The sequence below is a fragment of the Silene latifolia genome, chromosome 10 (genome assembly GCF_048544455.1).
Source record: "Silene latifolia isolate original U9 population chromosome 10, ASM4854445v1, whole genome shotgun sequence".
In the NCBI taxonomy this organism is placed as follows: domain Eukaryota; kingdom Viridiplantae; phylum Streptophyta; class Magnoliopsida; order Caryophyllales; family Caryophyllaceae; genus Silene; species Silene latifolia.
Genome location: NC_133535.1, coordinates 6,457,964 through 6,479,224, shown reverse-complemented (window position 1 = coordinate 6,479,224; position 21,261 = coordinate 6,457,964). Strand labels below are relative to the sequence as shown.

The window sequence follows — 21,261 nt, the reverse complement described above, 5'->3', positions numbered from 1 at the left end:
CATTTAAGCCCTTCAGCTGCTAATCCATGAGGTCATTCGGCGACGTTCTGCGATCACGAGCCAGGGCCTTAGGATGTGTATCAACAACTGACTTGTCCTTGGCAAGCCCCATTCTCCTAAGGATATCCTCTGACAGGTCCGGGCCAAAATGGTCTGCAAAGGAAACGAAGCAACGGTTAAGTGAAAGAAATAAATCAAAATTCAAAAAACAGAAACATTGAGAACAGAGATGGGCCTCACACCGACCCCACTCACCCTGTGCTAGGGCCGGTATGAGGCCGACATGGCAGAGCTAACTCATCCCGAAGAATGATCTCGCGCGTCGGGGAATCCATCTCTTCGCACCCCATTCTTCTCCGCCTCAAAAGCCTCATCGCGACTTCTCATCCGCATTAAGAGGGACCTTGTCGGCGTCCATCTTAAGCTTACTCCGGTGACCCATTTGTCATGCTCGCCTTACTCTCGCACCGCAAATTAACTTGGTGCTTTGGAAGGACCGGGGCGGCGGATAGTCATCCAAGCACCTCAACGTACACCCACCGCTCTTTCCGGTCCTTGCGGGAGGAAAGCTTATCCACGGAGACGTAACCCGCTCCATCTCGCACGCTGTACCACCCGACGCGACCAGGAAACGACGGCCGGAGGTGATGAAGCCGACGGAATAAATTAACCGTTGGGACCTCCCCCTTGAAGAGACAGAGCCAGACAAAGCCGACTATAGTCCTAATGGCCAACGGGTGCAGTTGGGCCACGACGACGTTCATGGCTCTAATGATGGCCATAACGTATTCATTCAGCGGAAACCGGAGCCCGTACTCCAGGTGCCGGATGTATACGCCGGTGCAACCCGGGGGAGGGCAACAGACGGCCTGACCCTCCTCAGGGATAACAATTTTGTATCCCCTGCCGAAGTAGAAATGGCCCTCGAAAAGTGTTTCGCCGGAACAACTGGCGAACTTATGGGTCCAAGCACGGTCAGGGCAGACCTTACAGGCGTCGCCGTGATCCATGATGTACTGCCTCCCCTCATTAGGACGAGTCCTTCCAACATCATCACCGTCATCATCAACATCATCATCATCCTCCCAATCCTCCAGAGCTTTAGGGTCAACTTCAGGAGAAGGAGACCTAGGGCCCCCGGACCTCAGCGGGATGGCGTCTAGTATCTCCTCCTCATCAAGACGCGACGGGAAACCCCCCGGCGCACGGTTACTAGGACCGGCATCAGCAGAAGACATGTTCACAACAAAAACTTAACAATGAAAAAGTTAAAAATTTGTTTGTTTACCTTGAAGAAAAGTGCTACGCCGGAGTAACGATTCTGAAAGCTAGAGAGAAGTTTCGTCAAAGAGGGCTAGAAAGAAGAAAATTTTTGAGAAAATGAATTTGGAAGGCCAAAATTCAGGGGCTAACTCTCCCATTTATAGGGCAAAGCCCACTCAATCCAACCAATCAGGGCACAGCCCATGAATCGTCAACCAATCAGCAACCGGACATATGTCAAACATGCAGCCATGGAATGTCAATCGACAAACAGTTACAAAGCTTCTTCAACACGCTCCTTGCCAGAATGCCAATCGGCGTATCTTTTTCAAACACGCTCCTTGGTATCTACTTGCCCAACGGCCCGCTGACGAAACCAAGCTTGGCAGCACCGGTTGGGGGCAATCAAAAGCACACGGCACTCACAACCTCGGTCTCGGCCAGCGACACTTTCTTTTCCACATCTGATATCCATTACACATCCATGTGGAGGGGGGATATGATACGGTACGGCCTAAGCAGAACCAAGCCGAGGTAGAAGAAGCCGGGGCAGAAATTTTTACAAAACTTGCGCAGAATACGCTCAACACTCATCGAAGGTCCATACCACGGCATAGACTACGCTGGGGGCAAATTGATGGGGCATATTCTGCACCCGCTGACCGAGTCAACATATTGAGCAAGGTCAAAGATATCCACAGCAAGTCAACGACTTAGACAAACTTAACCGACGCAGCCCGTCGGCTGTCTCTTGGGTCTCTACTGGTACAACTAGCCGGTACCGGGCACATATCCGCGAACTCATATCCAAGACCCCTCGGCGGCGAGTCAACAGGGCCCGCCGGCCTGCCATGGGCCCCTCGGCCGAGGGTAGATCAGTCTTTCCACCTGCTAGCCACTTGGCCACTTGGCCACTGCGTGACAAAAGGTGAAAGTTTATAAATACTCCTCAATCCTCATTGAGGAAAGCATCCGAAAAATAACCTAAACACCTCATAATCTGGTAATATCTTCCTTATCTCTCTACAATACATACTTCGCCAAGTAACACATAACTTAATCCTTTTAAGTTTACTGACTTGAGCGTCGGAGTGAGTTCGCTCGGTACAAAGCCGAGCCCTCAGTTTGTTCATTGTTTCAGGAGACCGAAAGGAGGATTCAATCAAAGACGTCATTCTACAAGCACGGGGGGTAACAAGTAACTGCTCTGGAATTACACCCGGAACAAGTTCTTTAGTGTTTTATGTTGTTTATTGGTATGGTTTAGTTAGTCATACCGCCGCAATGTAAAACTCTTTCTTTCCAACTGCCAAAAAAAAAACATTATTTGTAATGAAATTAAGTGAATAATTATTTTCGGTGGCATTCACTTTTTGAGTATATTCATATGAAGTAAGAAACAAATATACCCTAAAGCAAGGTTTATATCTATGTGCAATTTAGTCCAAACATTCTAGTAGGTGCAATGCGTCAAATAGAGGGTATTTTAATCGAAGCTAAACAAATGTGAAAACAAATAGAGTATATTGAATTATATAATTTTTTTTTTCAATCTACTCATGTTGAAAGCACTTTGTTGTCGGGCAAATATGACTGTTTTTTTTTTTTAAAAAACAAATCTTGAGATTATGACTTAATACCCCGTGGTCCGTATTAGGATTTAGGAGTGATAATGAGACAAGACAACTCACAAACAACTTGAGTTGGACTCGGTTAAAGCTCAGCTCGTGTGAGCTTGGCTCGATAACTTAACAAGTTAAGTCGAGCTAACGTTGGCTCAGCTCAAAAAGTTCGCGAATAGGTCGAATTTGTGTGATAAAATAATATCTTAGTGTTATTTTATAAAATATTTATCATGATTATATATTTATATAACCATAATATATATTCCATTTATTGCCCAATATTTGTATACTAACCTTTAAATCCTCATACTAAAAATATTAAAAGAAAAAACCCCGACAATTTAACAGTTATTATATGCTTGAGTTGAGCTCGATCTCAAGTTAAAGTTCACCGGCATGGTAATGAGCTCAATTTTTTCAAGCTCAAACTCAGTACGCTCGAGATCAGCTTAACTCGAATTTTATTTCAATAGCACAAGCTCGGACTCGGCTTGCTCGTCTCACCCCTACTGAGTCCGTATCAAGTAGACCTGTCAAATGGGTCAGGCCAGTTTGGGTTGGGTTATTTCGGGCCTCTCATTGATTTTAGGTTAATTTGGGTCGGGTCGTTTCGGGTTTCGGGTTTGTTTCAGGTTTGTTGGCCGGGTCTGTTCCAGGTCAAGCGAGTCGGGTTGCCGGGTCATTTTCGTGTCAGTGGATAAGATAGAAAAAAGCCATTTTAACCTTTTCGGTTCAATTAAAGTTATGTTTAGTCGTGACATTTTCGGGTTTGGTGGTTTCAGATGAGGTCATTTTCAGGTTCGGGTCAGTCACTGGTCAAGAAAGCTTGGGTCATATTCAAGTTAATTCAAATTTCGGGTCACATACTAGTGATTTGGTTCAGGTCAATTTCAAGTCTCGGATCCGCTTTTTCGAATCGGATTGCTTCTACCATCAAGTAAAGTTTGAAATGTTTCCCTAAAAAAAGGCAAGTATATAACATTTCCTAATTTTCCAACAATATGTATGAAATCCTCACAAAACTCGAGTTATTCCTCCATAAAAACATCACGGGAAACTCCATAATTTCCTGCATCCGTATCCCCAAAATGGCTAAACCCTTTACTGTTGGATCTCTTCCTTCTCCAAAACCCAGCAATTTCAATGATTTACCGGAAAACCCTTTTCGTATTTCTCTCTCTTCTGACCAATTTCTCAATTTGTCTCGTGCTCTTGACTCTCTTAAGCAGAAATTCCTCAATCAAGCGCTTATTCATCATGAGTTCAGTTCTCTTCAAGTACGTTGTTTTCTTTGTTTTTTTTGTTGATTTTTGTAATTTTTGATTTATGGGTTTGCTGTATTTTTGATTAATTTGAGGTGGGTACTTGTTATTTTGTTTGATTTAGCTTGTTTTTCTGCTTAATCTTGGATTACAGGCTTGATTTTGGTACTTTTCTTGTTATTTGGTGATTTTATTACTTTTTGATTTATGGGTTTGATGTATTATTGTTAAATTTGAGGTGGGTACATGTATTTTTGTTCAATTTAGCTTGTTTTTGTTCTTAATGTTGGGATTAAAGGCTTAATTTTGGTACTTTTTGTTATTATTTAACCTAGTTGCTTTATGATTTCTGGGTTTGCTGTATTTTTGTTAAATTTGAAGTGGGTACTTGTTATTTTGTTTAAATTTGCTTGTTTTTGGGCTTAATTTTGGATTAAAGGCGTAATTTTGGTATTATTAGTTTGACAATTGAGCTCTTGAGTTAGTTTCTCATGAATTAGGGAAATTGGTTTGTAGATTTGTTAGTATGATATGATCAATTGATTTGCAAGTCTCGCGTAAGATCGTCTAAGTGTGAAAAGGATTCAAAAACATATCTTTAGCACTGATTAATACTTGGTACTCATTACTAATCTTTAGTAGTAATTAATAGTCTCTGCTCGTTGCTAACCGGGTATGCGAGTTGCTTTATATCCGTTTCACGCTTGCAACCTCATTTTAATAGGAATTTGTAAACTTTTATAACTTCGATATGGTTGTTGTTCAATATTTTAATACTCTATCTTGGGTGTAGAGAAAAAGAATCACACCATCTCACATGCCAACATTCTCTAGAGTGGCTCTTTCTCACGTCAATTCGGACAAAAACCGATATACTGATATCATACCATGTAAGTCTTAGTCCTTGTTATAGTTTTCTTGAGTTGTCAACCCCGTTAGTAAGGATTTTTAACTTTGATAGGGTTTCTTATGCAGTCGACGAGACTAGAGTTGTTCTGAACTCTTGCAAGGATAATAGGTCATCATCCAATGGCTACATTAATGCGAGCTTTGTAAAAGTAAGTGCCTTTACCTCAGCATGAGTATCTGATCGGCATGTGTATCTGATAATTTGTACATGCCATACTTGCATCATATTATTTTGACCTGTTTACTTTGTTTGGTGCTCTCTCAAGTGTAGTCTCCCACAGAAAATGCTCCTCAGTTCATAGCAACACAGGGCCCACTACCGAACACATTTGAAGACTTCTGGCAAATGGTGCTGCAGTGTCGCTGCCCTGCAATTGTAATGCTTACTCGATTGGTTGACAATTATAAGGTACTTCTATGTATATATTATTAGGGATTCTAAATTACTAAACCTTTCACAACCTCTATATCCAAGATGTCAGGCACTCTTTATCTATTCAGTATAAAAATCTTTGTTCTTTTGTACTCCGTATCTTGCGATGTTCAAGCAAAAAATTGGTTTGTTGTATCCATGTTGAGCCTCCAAGTGGAGTTGTAAGAAGTAGTATTGCACAGTCATTCTGAAGCTCTAAAAGAAATGGGTGTGATGAAGGAATTGTCATTTCTTGATATCTCCTCTTTCGGAAAGCAGTTCTTGAAATCTACAATGTCGAGAACTGCTTTACTACTACTTATCTAAAAAAAGAGTACTGCTTTACTGCTTTATGATCCTTTGAGGATGTCTGTTTTATTCTCTTTCTTTCTACTGGTTGACTTTTGGGAATGAAATCTGTATGCAGATGGTGAAATGTGATGACTATTTTCAAACAGAAGATGGTCCTAGGGTATTTGGTAACATTTCTGTCGTCACTAAATGGAAAAGGACAACAGAGAGCTCTTTAGTGTTGCGTCAATTAGAAGTGACCAAAGCTGAGGTTAGTTGGACTAATTCGTAAATTGAACTCCAAGTGTTGTGTTTTGCCTAATGATATGGAATAAATAGAGAAGATTACTAATATTTTATCATTTATTGCAAGCCTTGCAACTAAAAGGACAGCGGACAATAATTCTTTTGCTTTATCGAAAGTGGACGATTTTTATATCAGTTAGGGGAAGTTTGAGAAACCTGATTTTATTAGTAAATGGGAATGGCTTTAGGAACATGGCATTCTTTTCTTCAGCACCTGAGACCTGACATTCTTGGGTTGGCCGAATATTTCCTTTTTGTGATTGTATTTGAATGTGTTTTAAGCATTGATTTAGTTTAGGGTACAGGCTACTTCACTTGGAAATTGGGAGGAAAAATCAATGTGTTAAGTGTGTGATGAGCGTGGGATCTTAGCTCAATTTCCATTCGAGTGTCATCACGTGAATCACTAGATAAAATGTTCTTCTGTTGATGTTTACTGAAAGCTTGCTGTCTGCCTCCAGAAGCAGCTTATTTCTATGAATTCCTTGTTGCTAGCTTAAGGACCTAGATAATGTTGACCCCCTATTTTTGTCTTGTTCACTCGAACACAATTATGATAGAATAGAAAAGTAAAATGGCTTATTAATCTCGATACTTCTTGTATCGTGAACTCGTGAAGTAGCCAAGTGCAACATATTTTACACCTCAAATTCCATTATTGGTCATCTGTAAACCTCTCTTGCCTGTGTTTTTAATGCAATGGTAAGGCTTCGTACATCCAACCACCCCACTTAGCCACATGCAAAAGCCATTAAGGTTTTGTTGTTGCTGCACAGTGCACAGTAGTAACTCAGTTATTCTAGTATTTACATACATGAATATGTGTTTTCACTGTTGACTGCTATAGCTCCAGCCTGGGAAATGATCAAATATATCTGCGTGACCATTTTTCAGTCGGAAGATCCGCCACTCTCTGTTATGCATATTCAGTATGAAGGATGGCCAGACCATGGGGTCCCTAGAGACACATTAGCTGTTCGAGAGATCTTGAAAATAACATTTCAGCTGCCACCGGGCCCAATTGTGGTTCACTGCAGGTTCATTTCGTACTCATGAGTCATATCTTACATTTTAGTCCTGCCGGGTATATTAATCATTGATTTGTTGTGTATTCTTTTTGTTTTCAGTGCTGGCATTGGGCGTACTGGGACATATTGCACAATTCATGACGCAATCCAACGCATTCTTGCTGGAGATATGTCTGCGTTAGATTTCTTTAATACCGTTGATGTCTTTAGATCTCAGCGAGTTGGAATGGTTCAGACTAGGGTAATGCTTTCTATGATTGTTGAATTATCCATTTATCCACCTTTTTATTTTCCATTGCCTTGATTCTGCTTCGAGTCTTGGGTGAGACCATCTAACTGTAGGATAGGATGAGCTTTTGACGTTCGTGGGCAAGTTTTCAACCCCGAATCATGAGAGCTCACCCAAAGACCTTAAATCTTCCCCATGTCCTACACTCCTACTGTATGACCATCTTACTGAAGTTTTAGCCAAATGTTAGTCCATGTACATCCTTAATTAACACTCGCACATCGCAATGGCTCATACATATAAGTCCAACTAGCAACCAACATGACAAATAATTCTTGTTCATGGGTTCGTCTCAGGCGCAATTGCCGGGAATCTAGTTAGACTATTAGATGGATTCCGGCGAGTTTTGTACAAGACAGTGTCGTCGCTTGTGAGACAACCCAAGTCCTTGTGTATTCCTCATTTATTATAGGTTTAATGACTTGGTTTCACATATAAGACCCTCTCATAGAAGGTTTTTTTTTAATGAACTTATATTTAACCTATCTCGATATGGAACGCTTTTTTTAATCTATCTAAATGTGCCATTGACTCAGGATCAATATGAATTTTGCTACAAGGCTGTCATTGATGCACTGGAGGAGATTATAGCAGAGTACAATGCTGACAAAGGTGTTTAATGGGTATATCGCTCCCTTTTTTCTGCCACTAGTTAACCATCGATGATTCACGAGTGAGTCTTCTATTTCAGGTCATGAATAGTCAAAAATCAAAATCCTAGTGTAAAGTGTGGCGCCTCCAAAAAAAAAAAAAAAAAAAAAAATTCCCATGCCATTGTTTTTTTCTTGAATCTTGATGCTTAACTCATTCCTGATTCGAGATAGCCCCTCCAAAATGGTGCTCCATTTATGAGAAACTCTTCCTGACTCGAGATTAAGGGCTTCGATTAGCTTACTGAATTTGGATTTTTGTGCTCATTATCTGGCTCGGAAGATTCGTCTATGCTGTACTATACAATTGGGAGATTCATGTTACTAAATTGCATGAATCAAGCTGTATATTTTTCAACTTACATTCATTGTTTGAGAAATATCGTCGAGATATTGACTTTTTTTTTTCCGCTTCATGATTCTCAGTATATTGAGATATGGTGTATTCTCCGGCGTTTGTTGAAAAAACAATTCATTTTCTGTAACACGGTCTTGTAGTAATATCACTTGAGTCATTACTTGTTTGGTTTCACAGATGAGTTTTCGGTTTAGTGTTACCAAATCTTGTGTACTCCGTTTGGTTTTGTGCTTTTCCTCGGCATGTCTTTCGCTTAGACCTATTTATCGACCAGTTCACCGATGGGTAAGGTGCAGGTTGGCTCAATATAGTTGGATTTTGATAGATTTTTCCATGAATACGGTTAAAAATTGGACAATTTGCTAGTGAACTTTCCGTCTAGGCGACTAAACAAGAATTTGCGTTGTTCAAAATCGCGTCATATTAACATAACATAATGTGAAATTGATTTAATTCAACAAGTTTTATTCATTTACCTTAAAAAATAATACAAACAAATAATCATCTCGTAATAATAATCTTATTATGCATGTCAGGTAGCTTAATTAGTAACGTCATGGTGATATTGGTGATCTGGTTCAAATACCATCAATAACAGATTGTCCTTGTGACTCCCTTTAAAAAAAAACACGATAATCATATTATGTAATCGTCTGTTTTATAATACTATTCATGATAGATAAGGATCAATGATTGTACAAATCGATTACATTGACACGATTGCACCAAAATTGATCAAGGAAAAGTTCAAAATGGGACCAACATTTGACTACTTGATACCAATACCAAAGGTTAGATAATTTGGCCAAGCAATTTGATTACTACTCCTCTTGACTTGGTCATGCATACAAACTACAAAGAACAAGTTGAAAGAGAAATCATAATATAAGGTATCACAAATTCTCATTTAAGACGGCATTGTCCATGGGTTGAGTATCATATCACTTATATATATAAGACAAATATATTATTTTTTTCTATACACTCTTATATACACAAGTGGTATGTATTTGAGCCGTCATAAGTTTAAGACAGATAGTGCCGTCTTAAACGAGACTTATTGGTAAAGTATATATGACAGAGTTGAAAAACATGGTACATTCACATGAAAGTATGAAAGTATGTATGCATTGACTCCTAGGGCCACTTGATTATAACTTTGTTACAATTATATATCATTGGATACTAGTAGTTGTAATTGGGCATCTTCCTTTTTGATTGTTGTTGAGATTTTGTTTGTTGGGTGCTTAACTATCAATCAATTGGATTTTAATAGCCATTACTTATATCAATTCATTTAAATAAGCATCTTTTTTACTAGTAGGATTGTTGAATACGAGAATGTTTTTTTTGGCTTTGTATTGGAAGTTGGGATTTTTCGTGGTGTTTATATTCATGATTTGTTTTGAAATTATTTACTGATAATGAGGATATTGACGTTGTGGAATTTATACATAGGCCCGTTTTCTAGAAGAGGAAAGTTATTACTTATATATACTCGTTATTCAAATAAAGGTGAAATTTTTGTTGTTGAAATTATTTAAAGCTTTGAGAAATTAAATTTTAACCGAACAACTAAGTACAAGTACTCTCTTTATTTAGTTGTGTTCTTCCCTTTTAATTTTGGAGATCAAAGTCCAAATTTGTTTACCATCGACATATTAAAAAAATATAAAATAAATCGACATATTAAAAAAACATAAAATAAATAAATAAAGAAGTATATTATGATACTCTATATTTACATTTTTGTATGTACGAAATAACATTTTAACAATAAATTAATGTAATATATAAATACATATATACATGGTTAAAATGGCATCTTGAGAACATATATATTTTTTTTAGCAATTTGGATCTTTTTCATTACTTCCCCTCTTCCTTACCTCTTAGCGATTTAGATATTATCCTGAAGTGTTTTAAAGATCCTAACTTTAAGAACCATTCATTACTTTTTAAGGTAATGAAGAAAACCCTAATTCTTGTTTTAGTTGCTGCCGAAAATTGCTGTAAGTAGACTATATATCTGATGTAGTACATCAGATGGTATAGTTTTTGAGCATTAAGATAAAGTTTTTGACTTTTAATTTAAACATTTTGAGTTTTATTATAAAGTTTTTGAATTCATTTTACTTAAACATCAATATAAAAAAGCTACATTATAACTCAGAAAAATTACATATAAGCTCAGAAAAATTTGATTTTTGACGTCATAAAACTAAAATGTAATTTACTCTATAAAACTGAAAAGAAAAACACAAAAACTAATTAAGTGTGAGGTCTAATGTACAATTCTTTTTCTCCGAAAATTGTACTCCCTCCCATCCAAACCAAAGGTAACATGGGAGGGAGCACAAGTTTTAAGAAAATAGAGAAAAAGTAAGGGTAATATTGGAATTAAAGTAGGACCACTTGTAGCTTAATTAAAGGAGGGCCACAAATATGATGGCATTTTCTGTAAATAATAAGGGTGTATGAGGGGTCTTTAGTCATGTTTTTTACCAAATATGGAATGGGTAGTTTGGTTTGGATGGTCCGAATAAGGTAAGTGTTACCTTTGGTTTGGATGGGAGGGAGTATATACTTGAAGTTCACAATCACTCGGTATTGATGTGCTAGTCAAAGTACTATAGTAGGTTCTACTGCCTAATACAGAAAGTGATTAATTTCATCACAAGAAATTAAGAATCTACAATCAACTGATCAAGCAATGTCACATGATTTATCATGAAAACTTCAATGTTCATGAAATTCTAAAAGTTTGTCAACTACAAGTACTTAGTAAACAAGGATGAAATTTCCTATCCTTTGAAATTTTCTATGCATTAAGAAAATATCAAATTTTAGATCAATCAAATACATTCTTGCTCCTTTTCGGCACCAGCTAAATTTCCTGTTCTTTTGGACTTAATTTCAGCTCATTTTATTTCAGTTCAGTTCAGTTCAATTCAGCTTTTTTCAACCAAAAAAGAATGGTCAGTCGTCTTGAACTCTTGAGTGACCTCACTATTAAGTTAAGTTATTTTCAAAAAATAATGTCCTATAAATTAATTATATTCAATTCAGCTTAATTCAGAGAGTTTGTATAAAAAGAACTACAACCAGTTTTAATTAATCTTACAAAATCAATTCAGCCGAATGACTCAACTCAAACACCACCCCGATACTCGAACCCAAGACCCAAACATGACTTGTACGTTCTAACCCGAATTGACCAGAATATTAATCGTTACGAACATACCATTATCCCTGAAAACTCGATAATAATAGACCCGAATCTCACCCAAACCAAATTCCAACAAAAAAAACGACTTAGCCCGAATTAACCTGACCCAATTCCAACATCATTGACCCGTTTACCGGGTCTAGCCTAGACTCAAAAGAAAGTGTCATGAATGTGCCTACAGGCTACAGTCAACAACAAGACACACAAAACAGTCTGAAAATTAGTGCATCAATTTTGTGTGTATTCCATTCCTCCTCTTTGACTCTCTTCCCCTTTTCCTCAATCTTACTACAGTCTACTATGTGTGTTGTGTAGGCCTCCTTACAAACCGTGTGAGCTGGGGTTTCACTCCATTAATTCTACTATTTCTTCCTACTTTTCCTTCATTTAAGATCGTCTTAATTTAAGACGACTCTCATACCCGAATTAAATAAAGGTGAAGATAAAAGAAGGTTGCGAGATATCTTAATTTTATACGGTTTTAAGCAAGACCTACTGCTATTTCACTGTTTTTACCTTATTATTATTCTCCTGCTTCATTAATCATCAATCATCAATCTTTTTCCTATATTTTTTCAACTAAATTTTCCATTTTATTGTAGTCTTACCGTTTCTTTCACTCTATTTCTTTCAAAGTCTCAATCTTTCTTAGAAAATTCCACACCCCTTTAAGTATCTTTTAGTGTTCTCACTTAGATCTACCATTTTTCTTTTCTGGGTATGTTTCTATTTAGTATATATAAATTGGGTATTGTTTTATTTTTGCTATTTTTAAGTAAATTTTGCTGCTTTTTCTAATTTGGGTTTGTGTTAGATTCTCTAAATTTGCAATTTTTCTTATATATGAAGTATGAATTAGTGTTTGTTGATTTGATTAGTTAAAATCATTGTGTTGTATGATATTGTATTGTATGAATTAGTGTCGGATACGGTTATTTTCTGCGAAGTTTTCAATTTTTTGGTCTAAAATGAAGTGTCGAAGTGTTGTGTCATGTCGTCTCTTAATACTAATTGGGTTGATGATTAGTTCAAATCATTGTATTGTATTGTACTGTATGAATTAGTGTCAGATACGGTTATTTTGCGAAGTTTTCAATTTTTTTGGTCTAAAATGAAGTGTCGAAGTGTCATCTCATGTCGTGTCTTAGTAGTTAGTACTAATTGGGTATGAATGATTATTAATGAATTTTTTTTTGCCTTGTTAACAGCTTTGGAACTGGAATTTCTGTGGGTGATCAGTGATAAGACTCAATGCTTGTGGTCAGTCTGTTGGGTACTAGTAAAAGTAAAACCCTGGTTGAAAAAATTGATTGTAGTTTATGAGCTAGGAGCTTGTTTTGGCTTTGGCGGTTGCGAAATTAGGGAGGTTTATAGAAGGGGAGATGTGCATAAGTGAGTTGTAGTCCACTGTTTTTATGTGAATAAATAAAATGGGTGGACTTTGCTCTAGGAGTGCAACTGTTGATAATGTTCCTAGTAGTACTTATCCACAGATTAATGGGCATAGTAATAATCATGGTTCTGAATTGTTTTCGGAGCCTCAAACGTTAGATATTAAAGGGAGTGCTGAGCCGGCTCTTCCAAGTGAGGAAGTAAATGTGGATAAGCCTGTAGGGCAGCCCTTTTCTTTCCCGGAGTTAAGTGGGACTCCGCAAGAGACTAATGTACATTTGTATGGGACGGCTTTGGATGATAATTATGATGGTATTCCACAATTGTCGAGGGTTTTGTCGCAAAAATCTAGATCAACAAGGTCGAAGCAGGTTGCTGTTGCAAAGGTGCTGCTTCCTTTAGATTCTCTTATGGCTTGTTCAATTTTTTTCGCACCACTCTTGTGCTAATGTGTGAGATCAATCCAAGTTCATTTGCATTGCTCATTTAGTTATATGGTTGGTTATAGGATTGGTTTCTCGTAAATGACTTTCTCATATTCTGTATAAGAATTGTGTTTTATGCGATGCTCCAAGCAACTCCAAGCATGCACACTTTTGTCGTGGTTATTGATCCTGTGTTATACAGTATAGCTGAAAAATGCGATTGACTGTTATTCATACTAGATTATATGTGTCTGAACTGAAGGGCTTTAATAGAAACCTTTAAGTTGTTAGTCAGTCCTTCGTCCTTATACAAAGCTCTTTTAAAAACAATTTGTATGATCAGAGTTCTAAGTTCAGGGTTCATGATCAAATATTTGAAACCACAGTCAATTCGCATCAGGAGTCAAGACGACTCTGTGACCTCTAGCTTACATGTTTAAGAGATGTGCTTTTGTGAGATGAAGTATTTCTGGAAGACTAGAAAGTAGAGACACCAGGATCCTGGTGTAGGAATATGTACATCCGATCCCATTCCGTCCCTTTTTGGAAACCCTTAAGGTACTATGGTAATATTGTTGTTGTTATTCGTGCATTGTTGTGCACTACTCCTAAGACCAATCTCTAGTTAAAAATCACTTTTGCTTGTGCTTTTGGGGTAAATGACATTTAACTGATGAGACGCTCTGGGAGGGAACAGAGAGGTAGTACTTGACAGAAACTCATGTACAAGAAGGCTAGAAAAGTTTACGTATCTGAAATTTTAGACCATTGTTCAGGATCCATAATTCCATATGCCTGAGATATAGGGTGGCTCAATATTTGTTTAATCTGTTTTGTCGCTCTTATGAGTCTGAACTCCGAACTTTGTTTAATGATTGTTTTCCTCTTCCTTCAGATAGAACAGAATTGGCAACTAGTTTATCATTATCCTATATAGTGGTGTAAAAGGCTGTAGAAGGGGGATCTATTATAATACTGCTAAGCACGTTAGTTTGCTTACTGAATTAAAAATAATCTTGACATAATAGACGGAGTCTAGTTTTTGTAATTTAGAAATACAATCTACAGTCTCTTGGAAATATAATTCGGCAACACTCTATCTCAAAGGATTACTAGTTGATACGCAAATTTTACCGGATCAACTAGACTAGAACTTGTTGATAATATGTTTCGTAATACAGTTTAGTTCATGGCGACACATTGTGTACATATTAACTATTAATGGTAAGTTGTATTGAGTCCTACTGTGTTATGAATCTTATGATTCACTTCTCAAATCTGATCTGGGGACTATTGAGTACTCCCTCCATTCGGCTGGAATCACTACGTTTGCATGTGAGTATGTGACGCAATTTTCGAGATACTGGAAAGTAGCAAAAGTAAAAATTGCAATTTGCCTAATTTAACTGCAAATCTTCTTTACAAGTGAATTTATCTTTAAGCGTAGCTTGCTTAATGCCGGTTATATGCATCTTAGAGTTTGTTACTATGTTGTGTAGGTTTGTTCATATATCACAAGAGGACTAGATTAAATTGTTATCTTAGGTGTGACCCGTGTGGGTTTTAAGCTCTGCTGAATGTGCTGGTAGTTGGTGGATTGTCTTAAATTTATTTATGTCAGATTAACTCCGTTGTTCCTAATTCAGCAGGTCTCTGAGGTTGGCACCCTTTTGGGTAAAGCTGGATCTGCTGGGTTTGGCAAGGCAGTTGAAGTCTTAGACACACTTGGTAGTAGCATGACAAGTTTGCACCTTAGTGGTGGTTTTGTCTCTGGTGTGACGACTAAAGGAAATAAAATATCCATATTGGCATTTGAGGTAGCCAACACTATTGTGAAGGGTGCGAATCTCATGCAGTCCCTTTCGGAGGAGAACATTAAACATCTCAAGGAGGTTGTGCTTCGGTCAGATGGCGTTCAAAACTTAATATCCAAAGATATAGATGAACTCCATAGGATTGCTGCAGCTGACAAGAGGTAGTTGTGAGAGAAATAGCTTGTGACATGACACCTATCACTCATATACTACCATCCATTTGTATAGTCGCCATTTGACTTTGTTGGTAAAAAAGTATCAACTTTGACCAATATTTACTCATAATTTAGACTAAGTTTTTAAAACAGAAGATATAAAAATAGGTCTTTTGGTGATTCTAACATAAGAAATTTACATTGTATATCTATACATATTTGGAGAAATTAATGGTCAAAGTTGATATAGGTAACTGCCAAAGTTAATAGTGAGTAGTGACAGCTTATGGGATGGCGGTACTGTATTTGTTTCCATATCAGCCGATACAGCTTATGAACTTGCCTGCTAAAAACGATTTTGTAATGTACTTTACCAGGGAAGAATTGAAGGTATTTTCCGGGGAGGTGGTCCGATTTGGAAATCGTTGTAAAGATCCTCAATATCATAATTTGGATCGCTATTTTGAAAAGTAAGAATAGTAACGTCTGTTGATCTGTGATGTGTAACTTTTCAGCGAATGGAGAGGTGATAATGTACTCTTTTGTGCTTCTCAGATTGGCTTCAGAACTCAGTCCTCAAAAGCATTTGAAAGACGAAGCCGAGGCAATAATACAGCAACTTTTGGCATTGGTTCAGTACACTGCTGTGGGTATTTCGTTGTTTTTTCTATTTATTGTTTTTTCTTAAGGAAACCCTTTATTTGATACTTTTCATTTAATGACCCTGTAGAATGTTGATTGAAAATTCTGTAGATTGAAAATTGAACGCGTAAGAGATTAACATCTACGGAGTATTTTTGTCTGATATTAAATCATTTCATCTAGCGTAAAGAACAGTCTATATTTACCAACTTATTTGGGACATGTGTAATAACTGTGTTTTTCTTATATTAGAAGTTCAGATGCACACTTCTGAGTTCTGAGATTTAATGTTGAAATCTTGAATGCAGGAGTTGTATCATGAGTTGCATGCTTTGGACAGATTCGAACAAGATTATCGGCGAAAGCTGCAAGAGGAAGACAACCCTAGCACAGCTCAAAGAGGTATTATTGAGTGTTCATCGGTTTCTATGCAGTTAGCTTTCTGTCAAGTGTGGCTCACTTGCATTATTCCACCAATCCACCATTATTGTAAATGTTTCATCTGATCGGCTGATCCGAACTCGTCAAACAGGAGTGAGAAAAAGGGTAATTAGTTACACATTCATGCACTTGGACTTGGATAGTTACAACTTTTGTACAAAGACAATATGAACATAGTTGTCTTGATAGATTAAACATAACAAATTTGTCATTGTAATGGTCAAAGCTTACGGTCAACATACAAAAGCGACAATATAAAAAAGAAGTCACATTGTCTTGATGGAGGTAGTACTATTATGTTCATGGCAATTGTATTTTTTCTAGCCAAGTTAGTGTTGAAATTTAAACTTTTATGTGTCTTGCAGGAGACAGCTTGGCAATTTTGAGAGCGGAATTGAAGAGTCAAAGAAAACATGTCAAAAGTTTAAAAAAGAAGTCACTTTGGTTTAGAATATTGGAAGAGGTAGGTACTTTTAAAGGTGTAAAACTACTATCAAAGGTGTATTACGACAAGTAATATGAAAGGTGTATTACGACAGCGCTTGGTGTGTGGAATGTTTTGTTTTCTTTGAATTCTCCGATATGGCCTTGCATACTTAAATAGTGTAGTTTTCAGCAGGAAAGGGCATGATTGGGTAATCTTGGTAATTTGAGTAGAATATCATTACTCTTGACATAGAATATCTCTATCTTCTCTTCGCCTCTTAAAAAAACACTAAAAAAGATGGGAATAAATTTAGCGATAAGAAGGAATAGAGTGTTAGCTTTGTCTTTCAGAGGCTCACAGCTCTTTATTTGTTGCATCTGTAATTTTTTTCGTGTATTTGCAGGTGATGGAGAAGCTTGTAGATTTAGTCCACTTCCTACATTTGGAGATTTTCGAGGCCTTTGGTAGTACCGGTAGGTAACAACTTGCGATGAAAACTCAAATTTTGCTTTTCTGTAACATTTGAAACAAAGGCCAGTTATTGATCACAAACACGTAATTAATGGTGTAGTTTCATAACTGGTTTTGCGGATATTTTAGTTTTAGTTATTCCAGATTACATTCAGGTTACAACAGTCAAATATGCACGTATTCTTTTATTTAGAATTGTTGGTTTTCTCTGTTGTCCGTGCTTTCATTTTTTTTTTCCGCCATTGGTTTACTAGTAATGCTGATCTTCGTAATGGCTTTGCAGATGTCGATAAGCCTGTAAAGTCGTCTTCAAACAATCATACAAAGTTGGGTCAAGCTGGCTTGGCCTTGCATTATGCCAACATTATCACACAAATAGATACACTCGTGAGTTCAACAACTTTTTTTTTTTTTTTTTTTTTTTTCGTTTGGTTCCTTTTCTTAAAAAAAAAAAAAATCAGGAGTACTTTGATTAAATATCTCATACGGAACGGAGTATAAACTAAAATAAGAAAGGCGGTTGTACATAAGCATTATTGGAGGTTTATATTTATAAGATCAAATCCTTTGGTCGAAGCTGTATTTGTTATTTTCTATTCATATATTTTGAAAATCCTTTTGGTCACCAGGTATCCCGTTCAAGCTCCGTTCCACCAAACACTAGGGATGCTTTATATCAGGGGCTCCCGCCTAATGTCAAATCAGCTTTGAGATCTAAATTACTATCATTTCAGCTGGATGAGGAGGTACTTCCTGTTTCATAACCATATTTATTAACCTGACTTGCGTGCTCTCAATTTTTATAAAACTCACGGAGGTTTTTTCTAGATGACCTAAAAGTAACACATCGACACTGTTATTTCACGACATAAGCATATTGCATTTAGTGTGGTTATTTTACTTTATTCCATCATATTATAAAAGCCAAAGAATAGCAACTATTCTGGGACCTGGTAAAATTTTGATCTATTAAAACATTCCTGTGATCACCCTATAACTACCAAGTGATGTGTCAGTAAACGCGTACCCGATTTTTTGTTGGGCTTCTATGGATCTTTTGCGATGATGGTTGTATTTTTGAACTTTGACAATGCTCTAAATTCTGAATCTTCTATGTGGTTATTTACCTTGGCCTCGGCATAATCTCTGACAGCTTACTATCCCCCGAATCAAAGCCGAAATGGAGAAAACATTGGAGTGGCTTGTTCCTATTGCGACGAACACTACAAAGTAAGATTTTTATATGACATCAGCTAGAAGTGTGCTCTCTACTTTCCCTTAATTGAACAATTTCGAACTCTCAAACTCATGTTTACTTATTTGGAATGCGAATCAAATGCAGAGCTCACCACGGATTTGGTTGGGTTGGCGAATGGGCGAATACAGGGTAAGTTACTACACATCCTACTCCTTTCTTGTCGCTTTTAGTTTGGAAAAACTCTCCTGCACACCGTCCTAGTGTTCATGTCAAAATGTCGATGTTGTAAGAGTAAAGAATGATACTTCCAAATTTGATGATAACTTGTACTAGTTGGCACATTTTCTTTTGGTTCGGCTGCCAATAGTTTACGTATTTCCTTTTTTACTCCAACTTGCATATTTTTAACCAAAAAAAATTGATTTGAAAGTAAACGTAAAATATTGGCATGGACGAAGAGAGTAGATGTTAGCTAGCTTAGCTGGTGATTGTTAACTAGGTACTCATGACTCTTGTTTTTTCTAATATACTCGTATTTGGTTGCTCTTGTGGCTCACTTTACATCAAGAAGAAAAATATTTGATAACAAAAGAAATTTTTTAAAAGGTCGAACCTTTATTCTACAACCTCGGTCCTTTTACTGTTTAATTTATTTAGGTCCTTAAGCTTGTAGTAAAACCGTTTCATAAAAGTTTGTGCATGGTTAGTTAATGCCCTTTTGACTGTCTGTTCAACTTGCTCAGTTCTGATTTGAACAGAAAACCGGCGGGCCAAAGTGACTTGCTTAGAATCGAGACTTTATATCACGCAGACAAAGATAAAACCGAGTCTTACATTCTTGGACTAGTAGTATGGCTTCACCATCTCATAAGCATTTCTCGAGTCACTGTATGTGGCACTCGATCTCCCATCAAGTCTCCAATACGGTCTCCCAACCAAAAGACCATCCAACTATCTCCCCAAAAAACCACCTGCTCGTCCCCGACCCTCACCATCGAAGACCAGCAAATGCTTAGTGACGTGCCTAAGAGAAAACTTACTCCTGGTATTAGCAAAAGCCAGGAATTCAACATCGCTAAAAACCACCGGTTAAGTAAGCACCATCGATTGAGCAAGAGCAGTAGTCATTCCCCGACTAGAGACGGTAAGAGAGAAATTTATCCCATAAGACGGCCTTCTTCGGTACCCGTCATTGACTTTGACATTGACCGGGTCAAAGCGTTGGATGTTATTGACCGAGTCGACACAATAAGGAGTTTGTAAGTATGCGCCGGAGAAAAATCACCCACGACATCGAATTAGAGAGCTAAATAGAAGGTTGCTGAGGACATGTAATGTTGGTTTTGTTAGTTCAAGAAGCTTTGTACAGAATACTTCGATTACACCCGGAATAATTTAAAAATATTGTTTTTTTTTTTTTTTTTTTTTTTTTTTTAATCTTCACATTCTGTGCTGTATTTGTAAGGGAAGGGCTATGTCCTATGTAAATCATTTATATATACAATGTGGGACATTCACGGATGTACACTCAAAATATTAGGGTACTCGTCTTAAGATTAAATCTCGTTAAATCGTGAGCCACTTGATTCGTGTACTCGTTTGACCGTTTGTACACTGTACTCGCGACTTGGAGATAATTTAGTTTTGGTACATCTATGTCGATGGAGCATTTGATCCACTTTGCACGAAAGTGTTGAAAGTTGAATAAACGTCACAACCGATAAAGCTTGTAATTTTGTGGAAGAACTAAACACACCGATGGATGTTGGATTCCCTTTCTTATCGGAACTAGTATTGACGGAGTCGACACAATAACATGCAATTACAATTCCTAGAAAGATTTGAGTCGTTTTCCAATAAATTACTGAGCGATATCTTTTTACTAGGTGCGCGATCGTAAATCTCCGCCAAATTATTTACACTATTTATCTTATGAAGATCATTTATAAGGAAGAAGACATGACATGAAGAGTGGTTGAACCTTTCCCCATCTAATTAAGTTCAAATCAGGATAATTTATGTTTTCCAGCTTGCTACCTATACAATTAAACATGTCACTGACAATGGAGAGTGGAACTGTCATTCACTCGATTTTGATCGATCAAATCCGATCCATTGTCATTCTTAACCTATTTAGTTTAGTCAAATCAGGCTATTTATGTTCTCCAGCTTGTTACCTAAACAATTAACTAATAAAGCATATAATAATGTACGTTACATGCTACGCTGACAGATGTCAACTAGCTTAGTTGGTAAACTGGTAAAGTTATCATGCTGACAGATGTCAACTAACTTAGTTGATAAATTGGTAAAATTATCATGACTTGAATTCAATTTCATTCCGTCGGCTTCAAAATCGGTCATGTGGTTCACTTCGGAACAAAAAAACATGCTATGTCGGCAAAAACACATGACATTCTTTAGGTGGGCTAAACAGCCCATCTTTTGTGATCTATGGCCCAATGTTTAGTAACATTTCGAGAGCTTGGTGGCCCAGAGTATTATTGCTAATTGTACGTCATTTCTTTTCAAGTGTAAAATCAATCTTATTCTATAAACATGCTCTCTATGGATAAGCACCTTAGAATTTCATTATGTCAAGAAAATTTTGATAAACACTCGACTTTATCATAAGAACTAGTATTGGTGCCCGACTTCACCCGGGCTACCTCTA

The 21,261-nt window shown here is 37.2% G+C and overlaps 2 protein-coding genes across 5 annotated transcripts; both read left to right on the top strand.

Moving 5' to 3' along the window:
• Positions 1-3,863: 3,863 nt before the first annotated feature.
• LOC141604877 (protein-tyrosine-phosphatase PTP1) lies at positions 3,864-8,567 on the top strand. The gene is made up of 9 exons (XM_074423429.1): positions 3,864-4,165; positions 4,944-5,040; positions 5,126-5,208; positions 5,331-5,468; positions 5,899-6,033; positions 6,963-7,105; positions 7,196-7,337; positions 7,922-7,997; positions 8,077-8,567. Exons 1-9 carry the CDS (start codon positions 3,890-3,892, stop codon positions 8,085-8,087), a joined length of 1,101 nt encoding a protein of 366 aa, XP_074279530.1. The 5' UTR covers positions 3,864-3,889; the 3' UTR covers positions 8,088-8,567.
• Positions 8,568-11,812: 3,245 nt separating this feature from the next.
• LOC141604875 (protein PSK SIMULATOR 1) lies at positions 11,813-20,134 on the top strand. 4 transcript variants are annotated; one of them, XM_074423428.1, is made up of 13 exons: positions 11,813-12,058; positions 12,831-13,400; positions 15,089-15,414; positions 15,786-15,878; positions 15,964-16,054; positions 16,359-16,452; positions 16,857-16,954; positions 17,322-17,391; positions 17,673-17,776; positions 18,019-18,135; positions 18,543-18,619; positions 18,732-18,776; positions 19,346-20,134. In XM_074423428.1, exons 2-13 carry the CDS (start codon positions 13,053-13,055, stop codon positions 19,848-19,850), a joined length of 1,968 nt encoding a protein of 655 aa, XP_074279529.1. In that variant the 5' UTR covers positions 11,813-12,058; positions 12,831-13,052; the 3' UTR covers positions 19,851-20,134. The 4 variants fall into 4 exon arrangements, with proteins under 4 accessions (XP_074279529.1, XP_074279527.1, XP_074279528.1 ...); XM_074423426.1 differs by having other exon boundaries at positions 11,859-12,074; positions 19,331-20,134; XM_074423427.1 differs by having other exon boundaries at positions 11,888-12,340.
• The last annotated feature ends 1,127 nt before the right edge of the window (positions 20,135-21,261 follow it).